Here is a 21,105-nt window from a genome sequence, read left to right on the forward strand (position 1 = left end):
CACACACAGCAATTACATCTCTGATTGCAGTATGGATAACAAACAGTCCCCAATAGGTGTAGGTGACAAAATGGCATAACTAACTAGTGGTTGTTCATAACCATAACTAGCGGTCGTTCTATGAGCAGAGAAGAACTAACAACTAATAAGAATCTTGGAAGACAAAGTAGTGGTGAGGGCTGCCAGATCTTACACCACCTGCATGTTGTTTTTTCTTGTTCCTTCCCCATATCCATTCAGCTGCATCACCATCAAGTTACCTAGAGCGCTAACGTTCATGGAATGCCAAGTCTCTGCCAGTTCTGTCCTAGAAAGAAGAGTTCTGCTCCACTTGTGAGAATTCCTTGTGTTCATTGGTGTATGGCTCAACAAGCCTGTAGGGAAGCCTGGGCTGGTATTTTATACTACAGGCCCTGAGACTGTTCGCACCAAAACAGGTGGCTTGTAAGGAACATCAGGCAGGAGACAAAAATGGTACTGAACAGCCATTGAACATTTCCTAAGAATCTGTTCAGACAGAATTATATTCTTTGTGTGTGACTTTATCTACTCCCAATCCATTTTTTAGATTTTTCCCTACTTTTACCCACCTGTCCAAACACCTCCTCATTCACTGTAAAAGTAAGATCCAGGATATCTGTGATGATGTTGTCCTTCATCCACTGTAAGCTCTGGTGGAACTCCTCATCCAAGTATTCTAAGTCACTTAAATCACATGGCCTGAGTGGTGAGGCAGAGAAACAGAGATGAAGATAAAACCTTGTGGAATGATAGTTTATAGCTCAGAACATCCTGCAGCTGATGCTCCTTCGACCTTACAGCCTGCTGCAGGTACCTTCTTTTCAACAGCAGACTGAAAGTGTTAGGACCACAGTAATATTAAATATCAGTAAAAGAAAGTCAAGTATATTTTAAAGCTTTAAGCAGTATTAAAATAATCATCACTAAAGCTTTAGATTCATCCTAACTAATAAACAATTTAAACTAAACATTAGTTTGAGTTATCACCTGTTAATACACCTAAGTTCATTTGACTGAAATGTGATCTGTTGTATACAGCTTTTTTTTTTACTGTATCAAATTGATTAGGGAGGAACAGAAGATCAATTAAAACATCAAATCAATTTTATATTTTGGTTGATATTAAGTATCAAGGCCACTCCTGATTGTTACTGTAGTAAGATAAGCAAAACCCATATGAAGACTATAATATTTTCTACCTATATTAATAGCTGTCATTAACAAGCGCATAGGGTGAAAGTATCTTAGCAATATAGCTATGCCAATTGGGAATTACGTCTCTTTGCATTGACATGTAAGGAGAAATATTTTGTTGTTTTACAGAAAAATATGATCCTCTCAGGTTTGTCCCACAGCATTTTGATTACTTTCATTCTATTTATACTGTTTAGACACTATTTTTATAATAGACCTTAGCTATATTGACTAACATTTTCAAAAGTGGGTGCCTAACCATACTACTCATTATTTTTTTAATTTAAGCTGCTAATATTAATGTGTAGGAAGGTTTGAGAGAAAAATCCAGAGCAATTATTAAGTCTTTGCCATTCTACCTCAACAATTACCAACCAACCAACCAATCGAGGAAAGAACTTGAAGGTGCCAATATTCAATGAACCCCACGAGTGTCTGCCTGGGTAGAGATCATAGCAGGATCAGGATTTATTCAGATACTTACAACCTCAGCAGTGCTTTGTAGAATGGCCTTGTGAAGAAAGCATCGAGAAGGTACTGATGAATGAGAGCGAGGCCAAGGATCCGACCACTGAACCTGAACCTGAGATACAAAAGGACACAGAGAAAATGATGTGTAATTCAGGACACGCTGATACGGGATCTTATATATTGAATTGGTGCTGTTCTTTGTTTCTGATTCACTTGTTTATTTTAGTCTGATCATCTTTTCTTCCTTCCTCTGTCACTGCATCTTAAGTCTCTCTAGCTGAGTGTTTATGGATATCTTCTGCGACACTCATACCGCTGATGGATTTGGCAGTTAGTTGATACGTTTCATGTGAGCTGCCCCATGTCCTTAACCAGTGACTTTTCCCCATGTTCAGCCCCTGAGACCTTTATCCAGATGTCATGCCATAGGTCAGTGCTGTCAGACACTGAACCATGGCATGACATCCAGAGGAAGTTATAGGGGCTGAAATTAACCTACTTACAATGCTAATCTGCCCACCCTTCATGTCAGATTAAGATTCCCCAGAAAACTTTTCATTAAAAACATTTCTAGCCCTTGCCATTGCACTAAAATCTCTCCAACCACAAAGTAAGTGTAAACCAATAAAAAAACCCAATACACAGTTGTCTTCCTGAGATGGCAGATAACTGGACACAACAGCTTAAACACTTACTAGCTGCTTCATTCCTCTCATGTCCCCTGCCTAAATAATGTAAGGTCACTGCTGTAATTCTGTGCACAGAGTATGCAATTTCATGTGCAAACAACTAAACTGCAGAAGTGGTGAGATCCACGAAGTGCCTGTATTCTTTAGTCCTACTGAGATATGGAGAACAAAGCATCAACTTCACATACAAGAAGTTTGGTTATTTTCTATGAACAACTTTCTTTCCTGAATTTTTGTGGAAGGCCTGTACTAAGGGCAGACAGCAGCTGTTGCTGCCGCACTAGCAAGACATGTTTATTTAGGAGTTTCTGGCATCTCCACAGGACTCCACTTAGCAGCTGGGCTGACGGAGAGAAAGCACATCCTGGAAAGGCAAGAACCATTGAAGGGGTCATGGTAGCCAGTAGAAGGCTCAGGAGTGTCTATACATGCCTTCTGCTAGCTACTGAATGCCTATAGCAGCTTTATTCTGCTCAGCGGAGGTGTTTTAACTTTGCCGGCAGGAAGGCATTTTCTGCGACCACAGAGGAACTTGGAGCATGTATATGCTTGAAGTTTTGCCAGAAGAACTGCAATGTAGAGTACACTAGGCCAAAGCCTCTCTCTGTGATGAGCAGAAGACCTGCTGTGACACAGCGGGATGGTGCACAATCCTGGCTTTGTAGACTTGGCCCACAAACTATAATTTAAAATATAACTTGGCCCCTTCCCAGACTGAGTTTAATCCCTTGGCCACAGCCCACAGGAGTTAGAAATGTTGTACTGAAACATGGGTAAATGTTAGTAGCAGTGGATGAGGTTTTATGAAGAATCAAGACAGACAACTGCAATGAAAATATTTTGTGGGACATCTGTAGTGTGTGAGTATCACAGTGATTTTGTATTCCAGCATTTACCATTTCCACATCAACTTCAACAAATAAATGCTATCTTCCCTCCCCAATATTTCTTCTGTCAAGATATTTATGCTAATATTTCTTACCAATTATTTATTATATTAAAAAAATTCCTTCTTACAGTAACTGGAACTAGTTTCTTACTCCCAGTGAATCAATTCACATCCAAACAATGTATTCCCTAACAAAGAGTACAAAAGCATAACGTACGGCCATTATGTTTGGTGCACATTTCCAAGTAAATGATTTTGTTTGCCAAGTGTTTAGGGATAAATTTAGCGTACAGCTGACACAGAGGTAGAAACCCAGTGATATGTGCGAGTGAAAGGTTGGTGGTTACACATAACTGTTTGTGCGCAATCCATGGTCAGGTCATGCCACATTAGATCTGCACATGGGTTCTGGGGCCTGTATATGGAGGAAAAGAAGCTGAAGCTGGTGCAGACTAAAGAATGATCCACAGTTCTCCCAAAAAACTTTTTCCCAGTCTTCTTACTACTAGACTCTAAGCCTACACAATACAAGTTGGACCTTAGGCTCAATTTGGACCAGCCTATGCCAGATGCAAACTCCCCAACCCCCAGGCTGTGGGCAGATCCAGACCCCGATGCTATGTCATCTAGCCCATGGGACTCCTTGTGGGTCCTGAAATTTGGCAATAGGGGGCCAGTGACACCATCCCTGGGTCCTGTGCGCTGCTTCAGGTGCCTGATCCCAGTGTGCAGGGTTAGGCAGGAGTCATGCCAGGTCCCAGGATTCAGTCCTAGCACACAGGGTGCACCAGGCTCCAGAGCCCAGTCTCCACGCTTAGGGCCAGCCAAGGCCCATGGGTTCTGATCCTGGCACACAGGGCTCGATCTAGCCCAAGGACCATCCCTCTACCACTCACCTGGCCTGAGGGACCAAAAGCTTGAGTGCCATTGACCTATACTGATCAGCCCCTAACTGAGGGCTGATGAACAAGATGAACAAAAGCCAGACTAATGATTAGAGTCTCTGAGATGGACCATATCCCTGGTTTCTACGTATTGTTCAGGATTCCCCTGTACAGTTTAAACCAAATCCTTGATGTGACAGAGATATGTAGGCACCATCTTTGGGGACAGACACCTCCATCAACCAAATAGATTGTAAATAAAAGAATTTGACACTAAACTGAACAGCACTGCCACATCAGTAAACTTCCCTGTACTGGGCTAATGTTGGTTTTTTCTATGGACTGAGACCAAGGACAGACGTTAAGGTTTGATCTCCTGGAGGAAACTTGGCATCATGGTTGGAATCAGGGCTTAGCAAAAATTTGTGTTTTAGAAACTGGTTTGCTGTACACCCTTGGTCAGGTTTCTGCCCTGCAGTCTGCGCAACTAGGTCAAGATGCACTTAGTGCAATATGCAGAGCCAGCTGAGCCCCAGGCCCTTTCCTCTGATTCTGGAGCTGCTTTTAAGGAGCTCTTCTAACACCTGAGCCCTGCTGCACAACTTTCTGGTCTTCAGTCTTTACGCAGCTCCTGTCTCAGTAATTGCTCTGGCTTTCTGACCCTTGAATCTTGTTAATCCTCTGACTTAGTGTTTGGACTTTGGCTTGCTACCTGACCTCCTCATTCCAGTTAGTCCTCTGGCTTAGTTTTGGACTCTTGGTTTTGGACCTGGCCCGTAGTTTGGAACTTGGGGTTGTACTCAGTTGCTTCCACCCTGCTGTTCATACCTGCAATCCCTCTGGTTCTGACGCCTGCTAGGTCTAACGCTGTTGTGAACCCTAACGCCCTTGGTCAAATCACATCAACTAACTTCTTTGCCTCTCCGTTTTCCATCTGTAGGATGGGTATCATCATGTATAACTGTGTTTGTGAAGTACCATATTTTAACCTGAATCCAAGATGAGTGAATTTAAAACAACCCCCCAATAATTAGATTGTATACATAGAAAATTGAAATCTGATATAATTTTCCATGTATAGCATCTATTGATTGGAGAGTCATCTTAAATTTGCATCCCCCACTGCTACACTGGGGAAAGCAGTAGGTGTGGAGCAGGTGGGGCCTTTCCCCTTTCTCTCCACTTGTCCCCCTGCCTTCTGTCCCCCCACCCATGCAATTCCTGCATGCCTTGGCCCCAGTACCCTCTGACACACTCCCCTGATACCTGCCCCCCGTACCTGTACTCCCTGTCACCTCCCCCAGCCACCTGCTCCCCTTTACCTGCCTCCCCTGTATATGTGCCTCCTGGCACCTGTCATGGTTCCTGCAGCCCCTGTCACCTGCCCACCTGCTGAGTGGCTGGGCTGAGGACAGAGCTACCATGTGCTGTGTGCCCCAGGCTGGAATGGGGCTGGAGCTATGACTGATGGTAAGTGGCAGGGTAGGGCAGAGGCTGCAAGGGAGACAGGAGAGGGATGCAGTTGCTGTGGCTCCAACTCCAAATCTGACCACGAGCCCAGGTTGGGACTGGAGTTGGAGCCGCAGCAGCCACCTCCTCTCCCTCCCCCGTTTCTCCCACTGCCCCTTACTCAAGTCCAAGATAAGGGACTTTTCCTTCACACAGTGCTGAATGGAGAAAAAAACCTCACCTCATCTTGGCTTCAAGTAAATATGGCATTTAAAGGCTTTGAAGTCATTTCACAGACTACAGAACAGCAGTCAGATGGCAAAAACTTTTGCTTCTCATCTCACTACTGATACGAGACATGAAGCAGGGCCTATACGTGAAAGGAAGTGATTGTTGTGTATAATTTAATACCTATGATGAAGTTCATGGCAAGCCTAACAATCTAATAAGAATATTATGTTACCTTTTGTATTCTGGCACACAATGAAATGTGTGATATTACTGTATCTCTATGCCTCATGAAATAACTATCTACCCATTCCTGCTTTTGCACTCTGACATGGGACAGGAACATGCTGGATCGAGCATCTGTTTGGGTAGCTCAGGAACAGTGAATCCTGTATTTGTGCAGGGAACGAAAACGGAATCGGATGACCCTTGATGTTCCTCCAAACTTCCAATTCTGTGATTTCAAAAAAATATTCTATACAATGCAGTACTGAAGGGGAAGCTGTTTATCTTTGCAGAAGGAAAAGGGGGAAAACCCCTCAAGATGTTAAATATGAGCAATTCAAGTATAAAGTGCCTTGAGTCGACTGACATCCTAGTAAAGTTTTACAGCACAAAAGATGAAAAACATCAAAAGCAAGAACCATTCCTGCCACTACAAGGAGAGGCACAAAGATCTTGAATGCAAATGATACATGAGTCTTGCTGTAACAAAAAGCAGCACACAATATTGTTCAATTATAAGCTCCTGGGATAGAACAACAAGTACTTAGTCTGCCAAATGGGGCACAGAATGACATGCTATGGTCCCAATTACCATTTACATCTCCACAGAAGCTGCCTGTGAGTCCCTTGCATCCAAGAGAAGGTGCTTATGGGATACAGGTGAATATTAACAGAGGAGTGATTATATGACCCTTACAGCTATTTCCACACCAGCAACAAAAGCCAGCTGTTGGGCATGTTTAGAACCTGCTTCACTTTACTTGTGCCCTGGTGCAAAGTTTCCAGCAAAAAGCAATTAAAGGGAAGTTGATACAATGGAAACAGTGGAAACCAGACAACTGAAGGTGGAAAAAATGCTAGAGGCATCAAGTTTGTAATCTGTCATTTTTATAAAGCCTTCAGGATCAATAACTAAGACCATTTGTCCTAATTAACACATAGGAGTATGTGTGGGTTTTTAAAAAAACTCTTTTCTTTATATATTTCAAAATTCAATAAGCATATATACAGCACTGCACCATCAGGAATGCTCCTTCTTTACCCACTCAGAGGAGCATGGGTAGAAGAAAAAAAATTAGTTTAGAAGGAATTGTGGGGAACTGCAGTTAAAAAATGCCAAGAGAAGAGCTACTTATTTCAGGACTTTGACTCTTCCAAGGAACTGTTAATGCACATAAATAATATGATCAGGGAGTCCCTTATGCAAGATTACTCCTCAAGGAGAGATAATTTAATGAATAACTGTATTTGGTTAGGATGTTATTTTCCTAAGCACAGGCAGAGAAGACAATGAATAGATTCATTTGAACAAATAAGTCACAAAAAGGAAGAAGAGGGCAAACTGTTCTTACATATAATCATGAGAGAAAGGAGATAAAACAGTTAAAATGATAACCTTAAACACTATAGATGTTGACAGCTACTCTGCATCTTCTAAACTCAGCCACTCTGTGGTGGAAGCTGTACACTGTGCCATTGGGCACCATTTTTCCTGGAGCTTCTAAGGTGGCCAGCTGCTGAGCCAGCACTCAGAGAAGGTGCAACAGATTTTCTCTAGCTGTAAACTCCACCATCACCCTGCTCTCCTAGCATCCTGGTCTGGTACCTCTGCAACATCCCACTGTATCCAACCCCACACAGGGCAGGAAGATAAATCTTTCTTTTCTTTACCCTCTATGGCCCATTGGCAAGAGGACTGAGCAGAATCTGGCTCTTCATTATTGGCAGTGCTTTTAATTGCTGAAAGAAAAGCTACAACAGTTTGTCAGTGAAAGCCCATCAGAAACAAGTGCCGTTGACCATTATGGTAACTGGGGAACTCCACATTCCTTCAGCTCAGAGGCCCACCTCAATCTTTGCACCAGCCTCCATGTATATCCCGTTTTATATATATATATATATATATATATATATATATATATGTGTGTGTGTGTGTGTGTGTGTGTGTGTATAAAAACACACATATACTTATATACATACACATATACACCTAGAGTATATTATAACACAGAGTATTTTAAAATAACAGCGTAACAAGAAACATATTGGACTCTTACAAAGGCTCATTAAATGAAACTGTTCTGTGTGTGCTTTTCTCTGAAGGATTTAGGCCCTAATCTTAAATTTTAGGGTCTGGTAGAGTTGGGTGAGATGCCCCCCTTCAGAAAAAACAAGGTTTATTTCCAGAATAAACAATGCTGAGGTAAATCCTGACTGGAGGGCAAATGCCTTCATTAAGCCCAACTTATGTTTCTTTTTATGAGCAAGTATAAATTGCTCATTAGAGGTAAGGATCTGTTTTAGCAGGAGAGGCAGGTTGGGGAAGAGTGGAATGGTATGCGAGAACCAGATTTACCTTTTTCTTTCAACATTCCTTCCACCACAAGACAATGCCTAAGTCTAAGTAGTGTGCTAATAGCAGACAGGGGAAATGAGGGAGTTAATGAACAGGAAACAGCAGGAGGAGGGAGAAAATTAATGAGTAGGAGAGCTGCTCTGGTCTGCTTGACTACTGGCACCCTGCATCCACTCAAGAAGGATATTGTGTGCACCTGCCTTCTTGCTCCTCATAATGCTACTGTTTGACCTGTTTGCTAGAGTTTCCTGCAAATTCCTGCACCAGCCAGTTAACTTATGTCCTTCTTCTGAAAGTTGCAGGTGCCATTTACAAAGCTTGCCTTATCAAGAAGGGCTGTATTTTCTTCTCATTCCTCTTTGCATAATGTGCTGTATTGGGGAATTATGTCTGTGAACTTAGAGAATGCCAAATCCATATCACATTGTAGGGGTCTATATACAACAGTCTCTTTGTCTTACAGGTGACTCTCAGGATATTTAAATCCTCAAACAGCAATAGCATAACGCAGGACTGATGACAAGTCTTTGTTTTAAGGCTTCATCTTAACTGGTCACTAAAGAGTAAACCATGACTATATCATTTACTAAAATCCCTGTTTCGATCAAGATGGAGAATTGCTTGCTGAGCTTTTTGATCTCCATGATCAGAAACTATATATCAAAGGGTTCTCTGGCTTTATGATTCTGTAACGTACTTTAGCCACTTCGCCTCATAGGTTTGAAATCAACTGATACGAACATGGTTCAAAACTGAGAAACTCCTGGTGGGATTAAATTGGCTAATAGTCTTGCAATCCTGGTGAGAAATTCACAGAGGGGCTTAAACTTGAGCTGAACAGGCTATAGCTCATAATGTATTCAAACTGATATTTTCCTTCTACAATTCTGTGGAAGAATTTTTTTTTTTGCCAGCAAACCCAAGTTACAGTTTCTCATATGTCAAACACTGCTACCTGTTTAGTTGTCCCAATTAATTTCAGGACACATTTAGAAGATGAAGAAAGAAAGCTGCACTTAATAGTGATTACTAGTACTACAGGCCTTCTGTACTGAAGTTTTGATAGCTATACTATGAAAGAAAGAAACTCACAAGACCCAGCCAAATAAAGATCACTCCTATCTTCACCAAGATATGGCAAAACAGGGTCAACAGGAACACTGGGTATTCCCAACTCTATGATTTTATTATATGTCTAGAGTGTTTTTATGATTAGCAGAAATCTCAGCTACTTTTATTGTAAAGTTTCTATTCTTTTTTGTCTCAGAGAAAAGTCAGCCAGTGCCCCCTAGAGGCCCAGAAACAGAAAGCAAATGAAAATATCTCCATATCCATTGCATTGGTAAAACCCTCACCAATTTGTAAAGCAGTTCTGTGATTTGTGGTGAGGGTTACTCATGGTTTTTTAGTATTTGGGAATGCTGGTATTGTGCTGGGGGGCTGTGGAGCAAGGGCTGGGGAGGGGGGGAATTACAATTTCAATTGTACCACTCTTTTAATTTCTTAAAAGAGAGAGGAATTTTTATAAAGAAATTTGAAGTGCGTATGTCATTCTTCTACTTCTCTTTTAGCAAGGCCAATTTTTTTAGAATGGAAGGATACATTACTTAAATTTGCCCCAAGTTACTATTTTCAGATACTTTATGAAAAATATAGAAGTCAGTGAGCCCTCTACTTACAGCACTGAGCCACAATAAAGATTACGTGACTAAGTGCATGTTGAATTAGAGAAGTTATATTACCTCTGTATTTTGGCACTGATGCATAACAATGTGTTCAGTTCTTGTGTCAACAATTCAAGAAGGATGTTGAAAAATTGGCAATATCAGAGAAGAGACATAACAATGATTACAGGATTGAAAAACCTGTTTTATATGGAGAATTCAGTCTGGATAGAAGAGAAGATTAAAGGGTAACTGGATTAGTTTATAAAGCCTATATAGTGAACAAAACTTTGATACTGGGCTCTCCAGTCTAGCTGATAAAGATGTAACAAGACCAAATGCCTGGAAGCTGAAACTAAATAAACAGCTAATAAGGTCCACATTTTTAACAGTGAGGGAATTAACTTTTGGAGCAAGTTATCAAGGAATGTGGATGGGGTCTCCATCTCTGGCGGTTTTAAAATCAAGAATGGCTAACTTTTAAAAAGACTGGCCTTGTTCAAACAAGAGTAACTCCTATGGCCTGCTTCACGAACAATAACATAAGTGATAATCTATTATGCTGTCAATCACATATTAAATCAATAGATTTTAAAGCCAGAAAGGTCTTTTTGGCTTTAAAGGGGATGTCTACATGAGATGTTTACTGCGGAGTAGACTAATTGGCTCCACTGTAAACACAGCGCATCTACTCGTGCAGTGGTATTAGGCTGCAGTAAACTAATTAACTCTGCAGCAGGATAGAACTAGTAAATACAAGTACATGTAAATACAAGTACTATCCTGATGCAGAGTTCTTTACTCTACAGCACTGCATGTGTAGATGCTGATGCAGCTGGCTGGGGCACCAGGGTACTTCATTGTGGGGGCTGCCTGCTGGCTAGCCCCAAATGGGAACACCTTTGGGCCCAGGCCAGCCCCTCCACAGCATGCTGAGCTGAGCAGGAGCATTCCCAGGCTGGCAGGCTGACCCCTGGGGCCCCCTGTCAGCCAGGGCTGCTCCAACCTGGCTCAATGTGCTGTGGTCCCGGGCACATTTTCAAATGGCGTACCTGGGAGCAATAAACTCCAGTGTGATAAGCACCAGAGTTTATTGCTTTGCATTAACTGCACATGTAGATGCACCCAGGATCGATTAATTTAATGGGTGTTTGACAGCGTACCAGATCTGTGCAACAACAAGCTACTAATGCACACCATCTTCTGGCTTATTGAAGAAATCTTGTCCTGTGATTATCTCTTGGAGTAAGTGAACAGTAAATCAGATCCATCTTTATGAACCCTGGAGAGTAGATTAAATGCACATCATCTATGAATCTTCATTAACTATCACATTTTTTGTTTATGTTGGTGCACCTTTTAAACCTCAATTCATTGTGACAGAGCACCACACAGTCCATGCAATAGCTATCAGAAATCTGCTGAAAAGGTTAACCATATGGTCATGACAATCAATGTTTGCATTCATTTGTTTAATAACTGTTCTTATTTGGCAGTTTAGTAGTAAACCATCTGCCATACAGTACAATGTCCCAAGTGAGTCACAGTATACTGAATACATCCAAATATTTATTATCACACTGTGGGCCTCAGGTCTCAGAAGTAGGTAGGACAGAAATTCCAAATGGTAGGTGCTTTTTGTTTCTAGAACCTGTGGGATGCATGAACTGACACCTCCCTAATAATAAGCAAGAAGTATTTACTTGAGCCAGACACAAAAGGAAAAAAAAAAGTCTTTGTTATGGAAAGAACACAAAATAATTCTTAAACAAGTCTTGAGAGGCAAACCTAACAAGGGGAGGTCTGAGTCTTCCTAGTCCACCTCTCCTGCAGAGGGTGATAAGGTTGTAGGCGCTTAGGTTGATAAATCTGGTCTGTGGCTCTGTCTCCAATGTTTTGGCATCACCTTGCTGTCACACCGTGGGACCTTTCCCATGGAGTCTGACATCTAAACACACTGGTGGTCCAGGTGTTCTATGTGTAGTCCTCGCACCTCTTTCTAAGAGGAGCGCTAAGCCACTTCTTGTCTTTCTGTTAATGCTGAAGTGAAGCAGATGAGCAGTCAGAGTTCTGGGTCACCATACTGCTGATTTATTTTACATGCTCTGGGGTACATTCCAGAACTGAAGTACACTTCATCTCATGTTTTCTCACAAACTCAAAATTCACTCCCAGTTTGCTAAGCCTTGTTGAGCACATGGTCTACATACCCTTAATTGGTTTTCTCGGTCAGCTAAACTTCACTTTCTGTTCTTGGGGTAATCCAAAACCAAGAATTAAAGAAAATTGTGGAGCTGCTGTAATGAATACATCGTTATCTCACACTTAGAACATGATGAGGGATGCTGAACAGTTCCAAGGTGTAGGACTTAATCCACAAATGACACTAAGACTTGTAGCAAGATGATGTATCCTAACAGAACACAATGGGTTTATCTCAGACACTAAAAGATTAACGCTTCTGGTGGAAACTGAGGTAAGGATGGGAGCACAAACACAGCCTGACTTTCTTCAACTTGACTGGGTCATTCTCAGGGCTCAGTTAGACACACTGGCATACTGGGTGAGAACTTCAGACCTCCTTGCTATATGGGAAGAAATCAAGCCCACCCAGTACAAGTCTTACGTGTGAAAACAGAAAAGATGCAGATTTAGGTGCGAGACAATTTGAATAACTATAAATGTCAGATTCATGATTAGTTTATTATTACTTTCCAAAGAAAACCTATACTAGTATCCCCATTTTACAGATGAGGAAACTGAGGCACAATGTAGGAAAATTTTGTCCAAAGTGACATAAAAGGCAATGGCAGAGCCAAAAATAGATTCCGGGTCTCACCAGTCACACATCACAGTTGTTTGGATAGCATGTTTGATAGCTTTACCTTCTTGTCCTTATCTGAGACAGTCTACGGGGTATACAAATCAGCCCCAATAGATAAGCTGCTTCATTAAGGATTGACTCAGTATGACATGTAGGGGCTTTTTTATGTACCCAGTGTTGATTTTTTTAAAGTTAATGAAGGGGCATTTTTATGAACAGATCTCTCAGCAAATAATTCTGAGAAAATAGGAGAGAGGAGTTGCAAACTGTTCAAGTTTTTATAAGCAGTGTGCCTTATGTTTATTTTTTGCTGCTTTGACATGTGTTGAAACAGGCTAGTCAAAGCCATAAAGAAAAAAGATTTAGATTTAGTCATGCCAGGGAAGAGGACTAAAAATGCAAGCCAATGACCACATAGTTTCCTTCAATTGCTAATTATTAACTGAAGTATACAGCTAACACTGAAGCCATGATAATTCTTACAATGAAGGGGATAGTTTTCTCGCCTGTGTGGAAAGTCAAAGCCTGAGACAGGTTGTAATGATATACAAGGTGAACACTAGTATACCTCCATGGAGGAATATATTACTACTATACAAGGACCATAGTATTATTGTTTTTTGCTATGCAAGTATAAATTCAAATGGAGTCCCTCAAGTCAACAATTCAAGAAGGTGTCAACAATTCAAGAAGGATGTTGAAAAACTGGCAATGTCAGAGAAGAGACATAACAATGATTACAGGATTGAAAAACCTGTCTTATATGGAGAATTGAGTCTGGATAGCTTATTAAAGAGAAGGTTAAAGGGTGACAGGATTAGTTTACAAAGCCTATACGGTAAACAAACCTTTGATATTGGGCTCTCCAGTCTAGCTAACAAAGATGTAACAAGACCAAATGCCTGGAAGCTGAAACTAAATAAACAGCTAATAAAGTCCAAATTTAGCAGGAGCAGGGGAAACAAAAATCTGGGGGGAAACCTCTGCTCCTGCCACGTGTTTTACAGCCACCAAAAAAAATAAATAAATCAGAAAAGCTATTTCTTATCAACAAAATTTCTGAAAGCATGACAAGCTCTCCATACTAGATAGATTTACTACCCACTTTATAAAACTTGTGTTTTCCAAGTGTACATTTGCCCAGGAGAGATCTCTTGTAGTACATGCTCTTATTCATGCATGGATTGCTTGTTTTCACAATGCTAGGACCATAAGTAAAATAAAATTCATCTGCCAACACAGAATCAGATACAGTAGGCATATCTACACATGCAAATAATGCTCCAGAGTAAATTACTCTAAACTAAACTGACCCGGGCAGGTGTCTACGCATGCAGGGTCTCGGGATCAGATTTATTGCTAATGGCAGCAACCTGCTCCCACCCCCACTGGCCCTGCACCTGCCCCCTGCAACAGCCAAGGGGAGGTCTAGGTTCAGTGCAGTTCACTTCAGCTCGCGTGCAGAAAAGACTCAATTAATCAAGTTTTACTTGTCCATAAGTCAAAAAATTATAAACAACCCTCCTACCCCTGCTCCAATTGTGTTCATAATCAGACAGTTTGGGATTCAGTGAAGGGTGGAGTGGAATAGAGGGGATTGTGGGAGAAAAGGCTCATGTTTCAGCCCTTGTGATGACAACATTCAAGTCCTTCAATGAACTTGGAAAGTTCCTCTAATGAGAGAAAACGCCAAGACCAATGTAAATATAAAGCAGAAACTTAAAAAACATTCTTTGAGGTTTCTGTACAAGCTCAGTAAGGAGAACATTTTTTTTTCTTCTCTGCTTCATAGTCTCACTTAAATCTTTCTGCTTATATCAAGTCCCCCTGACCCTTAATAAATATTTAACTAGCTGTTCTAGCAGTCCTGCATAAAATGAACTGTACTAAGAAAAGCAAAGTGTATTTAAGTGCAGTAAGCAGCAGAAGCTATCATAGTCTGGACGCAACGAGGCATTTTATTAATGCAGACTTTTCTCACTGCAAAACGACCCTATTACATGACTGCTTTTGCCTATTTATTTTAATAATATAATTTTTTCACTAGATTTATAATAGGGCTTGAAAATGTCTCTTATAGCCATAATTTATAAAAGTAGGCTGTTGGTTGTAATTAACATATATAGCGTAATGTAACACAAACTACTTTCAACTGCATTAGTGCATTCACTGAGAATTTCAAAGACTTTCACAACATTAATTTGAAAACCATTTTGATATATGTTACATAGAGTTATCCCTCTTTTATAGTTGGACACTGACATGGAGAGGCAATTTTTTCAAAACCAATTAGTAATTTTGGGTTCCCAACTTGAGATGCTTCAAATGGGTCTCATTTTAGGTTCAACCCCTTCAGTTTGCTTTGTAATGTCTGGTACTGCTCACCCAAAGTCATTATCTACTTTGGAAAAGTAGGCTTACAGGACTTAGCCAACTGAATCAATAACAAGCGCAGAATAAAACCCAGAGTTCCTGACTCCCAGGCCTCTTTTAGACTAAGTACAGACAGTCAAAGGCTAGGGACAGAAGTTACATATAAACCAGTAAAAGTGATTGGAAACCAGTTTAAATCTGTAACACAACAGAAGTTCAGTGCACATAAACTGATTTCAAAATGGCCCAAACTGGTTTAAGATAAACCTGAATGGATGTAGTATCAGATAAGCCTGTGTGAAGTAGCTAGTATTTGCTCTGGATTTGGATTCAGCAGATTCGGGGGACAGTGATTTGATTTTGTGATCTGAATCACTGTCCCAAATTGATTCAGCCAAATCTGATTTGGAAATTCAGCCACCACCAAAATCGGCCAAATCTACAAATTGGCCCATCCCCTGCCCGGTCTCCCAGCCCCATTAATGGCTGCCCCGCCTGGTCCCAGCTCCTGGGTCTTTGAAAAAGAAAGTTCCCACTCACCAGCTGCTGCCAGGTGAGGTGGGGGGGTGATCCCCAGTGCCCCCCACTGGCCCACGCTGTGTGGGGGGCTCTGCCATGAGCCCCCTCGATCCCCGACCACTCTCCAAGCCTCCTCCCCATGGCTGCCCTGCCTGGCCCCTGCTTCACCTCTTTTTAAAAAAAAAAAAAAAGCCCCCACTCACTGGTTCCTGCCAGTCAGGGGGGCGATCCCTGCTGCCTCCCACTGGTCTGCGTTACTTGGGGAGCTCTGCCACAAGCCCCCGAGAAGCCCTGAGGCTGCTGGAGCAGCCGGTGAGTGAGGTCCTTTCTTTTTTTCCTCCTTCAAGAGCTGGGAGCATGGGTGGGTGGGGCAGCCATGTGAGCTGGGCTAGGAGAGCAGGTGGGGGCCGGGGGTTTGTGACAGAGTCCCCCACACAGCACGGGGCAGTGGGGAGCAGCGGGAATCTCCCCTCTGCCTGGCAGAAGCCAGTGATTCAGGGCTTTTTTTAAATAGCTGGGAGCTGGGGCTGGGCGGGGCAGCCATGGAGGGGCCTGGGACAGTGGGTGGGGGCTAGGGGGCCCTCAGAGGGGATGGGGGAACAGGCAGGGGATGGGGCCTGGCAGGGGTCCCTTCATGGTCCCTTCTCCCCATCTTCCATCCCTGCTTCCCCCGCCCACTACTTACCAGCACAGAGTCCAGGTCCAGATCCCTGCAGCAGCGAGTGGGGACTGCTCAAATCTCTGATGCTCTCTGAATCTTTTCTGAATTGATTTGGAGAGCTTCGAATTGATTCAGACCTTTTAACTGGTCTCCTGATTTGATTCGGATTCGGAGATTCGGCGGCCAAATCAGGCCTAATTTCCTCTGAATCAAATCAGCACATGAAGCTTCACATAGCCCTAGTATCAGACTTCACTGATTTAGGTTAAATCACTTTATTGAACTTCTGTCCCAGATCCCCTCCAGATTCAAGTTAACTCTCATCTCCCAGCATCCCAGGATGCTTTGCACCCCTCCACCCCAAATCCCCTCTCACAAGGCTAGGTGGGTGGGCTACCCTTGGCCCAAACTGTCTGCTCCAGCTGAGCAGGGAGGTTTGTTTTAGTGCCCCTCAGCTTCTGGCCTCAGCCACTGCAGTCATAGGGCTGCAGTTCTGGAATCAAAAGTGAATGTCTGTTTACTTGCTTATCAGTTCAATCTATGCAGCTTAGATTAACCTGCAAAGACTGAATCAATTCAGTCTCAGGCTTGTTGACTGTCTGTACTTAGCCAAATCTGTTTATTTCAAAACCACTATTTTTTGGTCCCCTGCATTTTGAATTAATGAAGTTTGCTTGGTCTAACGGATGAGAAAACAGCTTTGAATTTCATAGCTGATGTATTTTGAATTATCCATATGATAAAGCATACAAAAACCTACCCTTTTGGCTAGGGAGTAACAATAGTTTCGAGGTAACACTTTGAACAACACAATATCAAATTAACAAAGTTTTACTGAAGTTTGACTGGAATTACAGCTACATACTAGTAATCTGAATTTACATGAACAGTGAAGCACCACAGAGATGCTACTACTTGAATTTAGGGAACCTTTATATAAATCATCACAGATTTGGGTTAGTTCTGAAAATGAAAATACTATCAAAGATGAGAGCCAGAATTAGAACACCGACGAAATTTCCGTCTGCTCAGCAGGATCAGATGGATCATTTCCTTACATCATAGACCGAGTGAAGTGTGATGAACAGAACAGCATCACACAACTAATATTGTAGGCTCATAAAAATGCACTGTGAAGAATACAAAAGAGTGAACTATGTTAAGTTGTTAACTTTTCAAATGTTAACTGTATTTTTGTATTCATATTTCCAGACACACTTCCAATGAATGGAATTATTTATACCCAGTTTCTTTTATCCACAAGTGATATATATATTATAATTCCACTCTTTGTCCAGTGTCCAGTATAAATTAGATATATACATTATAATGTATATATGTATAATGTATTTATATTATAATTTATACTGGACATATAAATTAGATATATACATTATAATGTATATATCTAATTTATATGTCCAGTATAAATTCTATCTATCTATCTATCTATCTATCTATCTATCTATCTATCTATCTATCTATCTATCTATCTATCTCGATGGATATTTCTAGATCTCTACTACTTGTATTTAGGGAGAGGTTTGTATCTATATCTATATGTCTATATCTACATAGATGTCTATAGATCTATATCTATCTATATCATATGGAATTCTTATTTTCTGCCTAAAATATAATGCAGATCTGGAATTGGGGATAAAAGGCCTACTTCAAATTAGCTGGAACAAATGGGTATAAAACCTGCCCAAAAGAAAGATGTTTGCCTCTCTTTTCACCTACGGGAAGGAAACCTAATAAACAGATTTATAAATCAAAGTGTTTGATGGAGGTGGAATGCAGACCGAACCAGTTTTCCCATCACTGAGATAGGAAATGTTCTGATCCTATTTTTTTCAGCATTTTGGATGCATAGTACTATATATCAACAAACTCCATCTCTCTCAGCCTCTGAGCCTTTGGGAAAGCATCATGGGAAATTAACCTCATAAGCTTCAGCAACTTCAGCTAAAGCAGTGATTCTCAGCCAGGGTGATGATCATGAATGCTGTGTGCCCCCTGTGGCTGGGGGGCACAGCCAGCTCTGGCAGGCAGTGGTGGCGGTAAGTATGGAGCTCCCACAGTCAGCCAAGGTGCTGTCAGTGGCGGGGGGCGGGGCTGGCAAGTGCCAACTAGCAGTCGGTGACCACCCGTAGACACCACTGGCAGCATCAGCAGCATCGGCAGCAGTCAGCAGAGATCACTGCTCACAGACGCTGCTGGTGGTCTCAGCGGCAAGGGAGGGGGGTGGCAAGTGGCAACCACCCGCAGGCACAGCCGACAGTGTCAGTAGTGCATTTTTGTAGGAGGTGCACCGCCAACTCAGGGGGTGCACATGCATGTGGGTACATGCACCCCCTACATGTCACCAATGGTGATGATGTGGCACCCTGGCACTGCTTTGACAGCCTTTCAAGGTGCCTTGGGGTGCCACACAACATTATCACTGGTTGGTGTGCTAGCACCTACACATGATTCACAAGCTAAAGCCAGAGATTTCAGATAGTAATTCATGGTGCCCAAAACATTGTGACCTGTTGTAGTCTTTCACAGTTCTTTGCTACAGAAGAATTGCTCCACTATTTTTCCTTAGTCCAAAAATGAGAGAAAGGTAAGAAGGTTCACTCTTCACCATTTTCTGAAGGGTGCCTTGAGTCTAAAAAGGTTAAAAACCATTGACCTAGAGTGTCATAGGCAGAAGGAAGAGCCAGCAACAGCATAAGGTCAAAAGCTCCTTTGCATACCCGTGTATATGAGATTCACCGTGGACCCCAGAGTCTGAGGGTGCCTGTAGATGTGCAGGACACCTGCTTCGACACACTGTAATTACAACATGTTGGAGCAGACTCAATTAATTAAGTCTGCTGGAGCATGCTAACTAGCATACTAACTAGCATGCTCCAGCAGCCTCAGCGTCTCATATATTCAGTGTCCCCGCACTTCAAAATGGTGGTGGTGGGGGGGAGGGCACTTTAAAGTCTGCAGCTAAATCTTGTCAAATAAGCTTTAGTTAAAGTGCCCCACCACCATTTTGAAGCATGGGATGAGCCACTGTGGGTGCTTTAATTAGAGCAGCTCCAGAGAGCCACTCTAAATAAAGTGCCACACCCCCATTCTGGAGCTTGTGTAAAGATATTGTAGGCAAACGGAAAGCCAGAATGAAATTCTTTCAAATGCTAACAGGGAGGCAAGTGAGAAGCTAGTGTCAGAAGCTATTTGGAGCTTTTTACTAATATATGAAGAACTTACCATTCTGATAATAAATTCGAGCTTTACTGAGTATTAAATTCAATGCTGTTAAAAGATAGCATGGAACTATTTAGTATCCTGTATTTCAGGGGTTGGCAACATTTTTAGGCAGTGTCAAAACACCCTCAACCTTGATTTGTAAGATATTGGTGTGCCAGGGATGGATGGTGGGGGATCTGCGAGGGGCCCAATCCTTGTTGCGGCAGCACAGCTCCGGCCCCTTCCCTGCCACCCACCCCAAGGGCACACATGCCAAGCGCAAAATGCCTCCATGTGCTATGCTCAGGCACCCATGCCAGGAGTTACTTACCCCTGCTCTATTTAGTAACCACTTAGTATCAGTATTAGTTCTATCAACCAGCATGCTTTAGGTCTTACATAAAATCTGGGATAGATTTTTCAGCGGTTCTCTCTACTTCTATGGTTCTATTTGCCCGACTGAGACTGCCTGCCTTGGAAAGGATCTTTTTGGATATTGCCTATGACCATTTCCTTTCCACCAAAAAATGGGTACTGACACACATAGCCAAGCTATTTGGTTCTGAGGAGTGGCCTCCATGATAAAGGTGTCAGGATTACCTTGAGCATATGTGGGAGCCTTTCACCTAATCAGGCACAGCTCTTATATTGGACCAAGGTCTCATGGTAATAAGTAGCTTTTTATATACCAAGATAAACAGCTGGAAAGGCTAACTACTGATAAATTAGATATTTTGGTTTATTAATGGCATGGATAAAGAGGAATCACTTTGGCTGTGAAACCAAGGTACAATCTACTGGACACAGCCAAAAACATACCTTGTCACACTTCTCAGATCCAGAATGGGATGCAATTAAGTTAATTTCAGATGTCTTTTTTTCCTTTGGTGTAATTTGTAACCTTGAACATGTGTGATGTCTCTTATTTGCATGCATGAGACCTGAGGAAAAAACACTCTTATTCACTGGAAGCTTGCAGAAAAGGTGTTAAATCTCAGTTTCTCCATCAATGAGAAATAGTTTCCATTCATTATGTCTCTTTTTTCACCTGGCATACACATGACTATTCTGTCCTTTGATGTGCTCATTCTGGATTTGGAATGCTGCTTACATAAAGAACAAGGCATGAAAAAAACACCACTCAGAGCAGAACTATAAGTTTCAGCCTTGGAAGAAAATATGGATTTTTCAGCTTCCCCAGTATAGAGAGTGCTGAATACTTACATGGATGTGTTTTATCTCAAATTCATCAGCATTCACTTAAGCATAATGAAAGAGAAAATTTAAATCAATTGATGGTTGCTGCTAAAGATAGTTTTGGCAGGATGTACCTCTTGATAGGACTTGCAAGATTTCCTAAAAGGAAAAAGGAATCAGGACAGATTCTATGTAAAGGATAAACTATTTGCAGTACTAATAGACAGCCATAA

General features: G+C 41.8%; 1 protein-coding gene across 3 annotated transcripts in view; it reads right to left on the reverse strand.

Annotated features, from left to right (window-relative positions):
• Positions 1–21,105, reverse strand: part of HECW1 (HECT, C2 and WW domain containing E3 ubiquitin protein ligase 1) — a 439,971-nt gene that overhangs the window by 25,153 nt on the left and 393,713 nt on the right. For all 3 annotated transcript variants that reach the window (XM_019483377.2, XM_019483376.2, XM_019483378.2), the window contains 2 exons: positions 1,700–1,798; positions 591–720 (listed from right to left, as the gene is read on the reverse strand). In XM_019483377.2, the coding sequence (XP_019338922.1) occupies positions 591–720; positions 1,700–1,798 (229 nt within the window). The remainder of the gene's footprint in view (positions 1–590; positions 721–1,699; positions 1,799–21,105) is intronic.

Source organism: Alligator mississippiensis, chromosome 5, assembly GCF_030867095.1.
Source record: "Alligator mississippiensis isolate rAllMis1 chromosome 5, rAllMis1, whole genome shotgun sequence".
In the NCBI taxonomy this organism is placed as follows: Eukaryota; Metazoa; Chordata; order Crocodylia; family Alligatoridae; genus Alligator; species Alligator mississippiensis.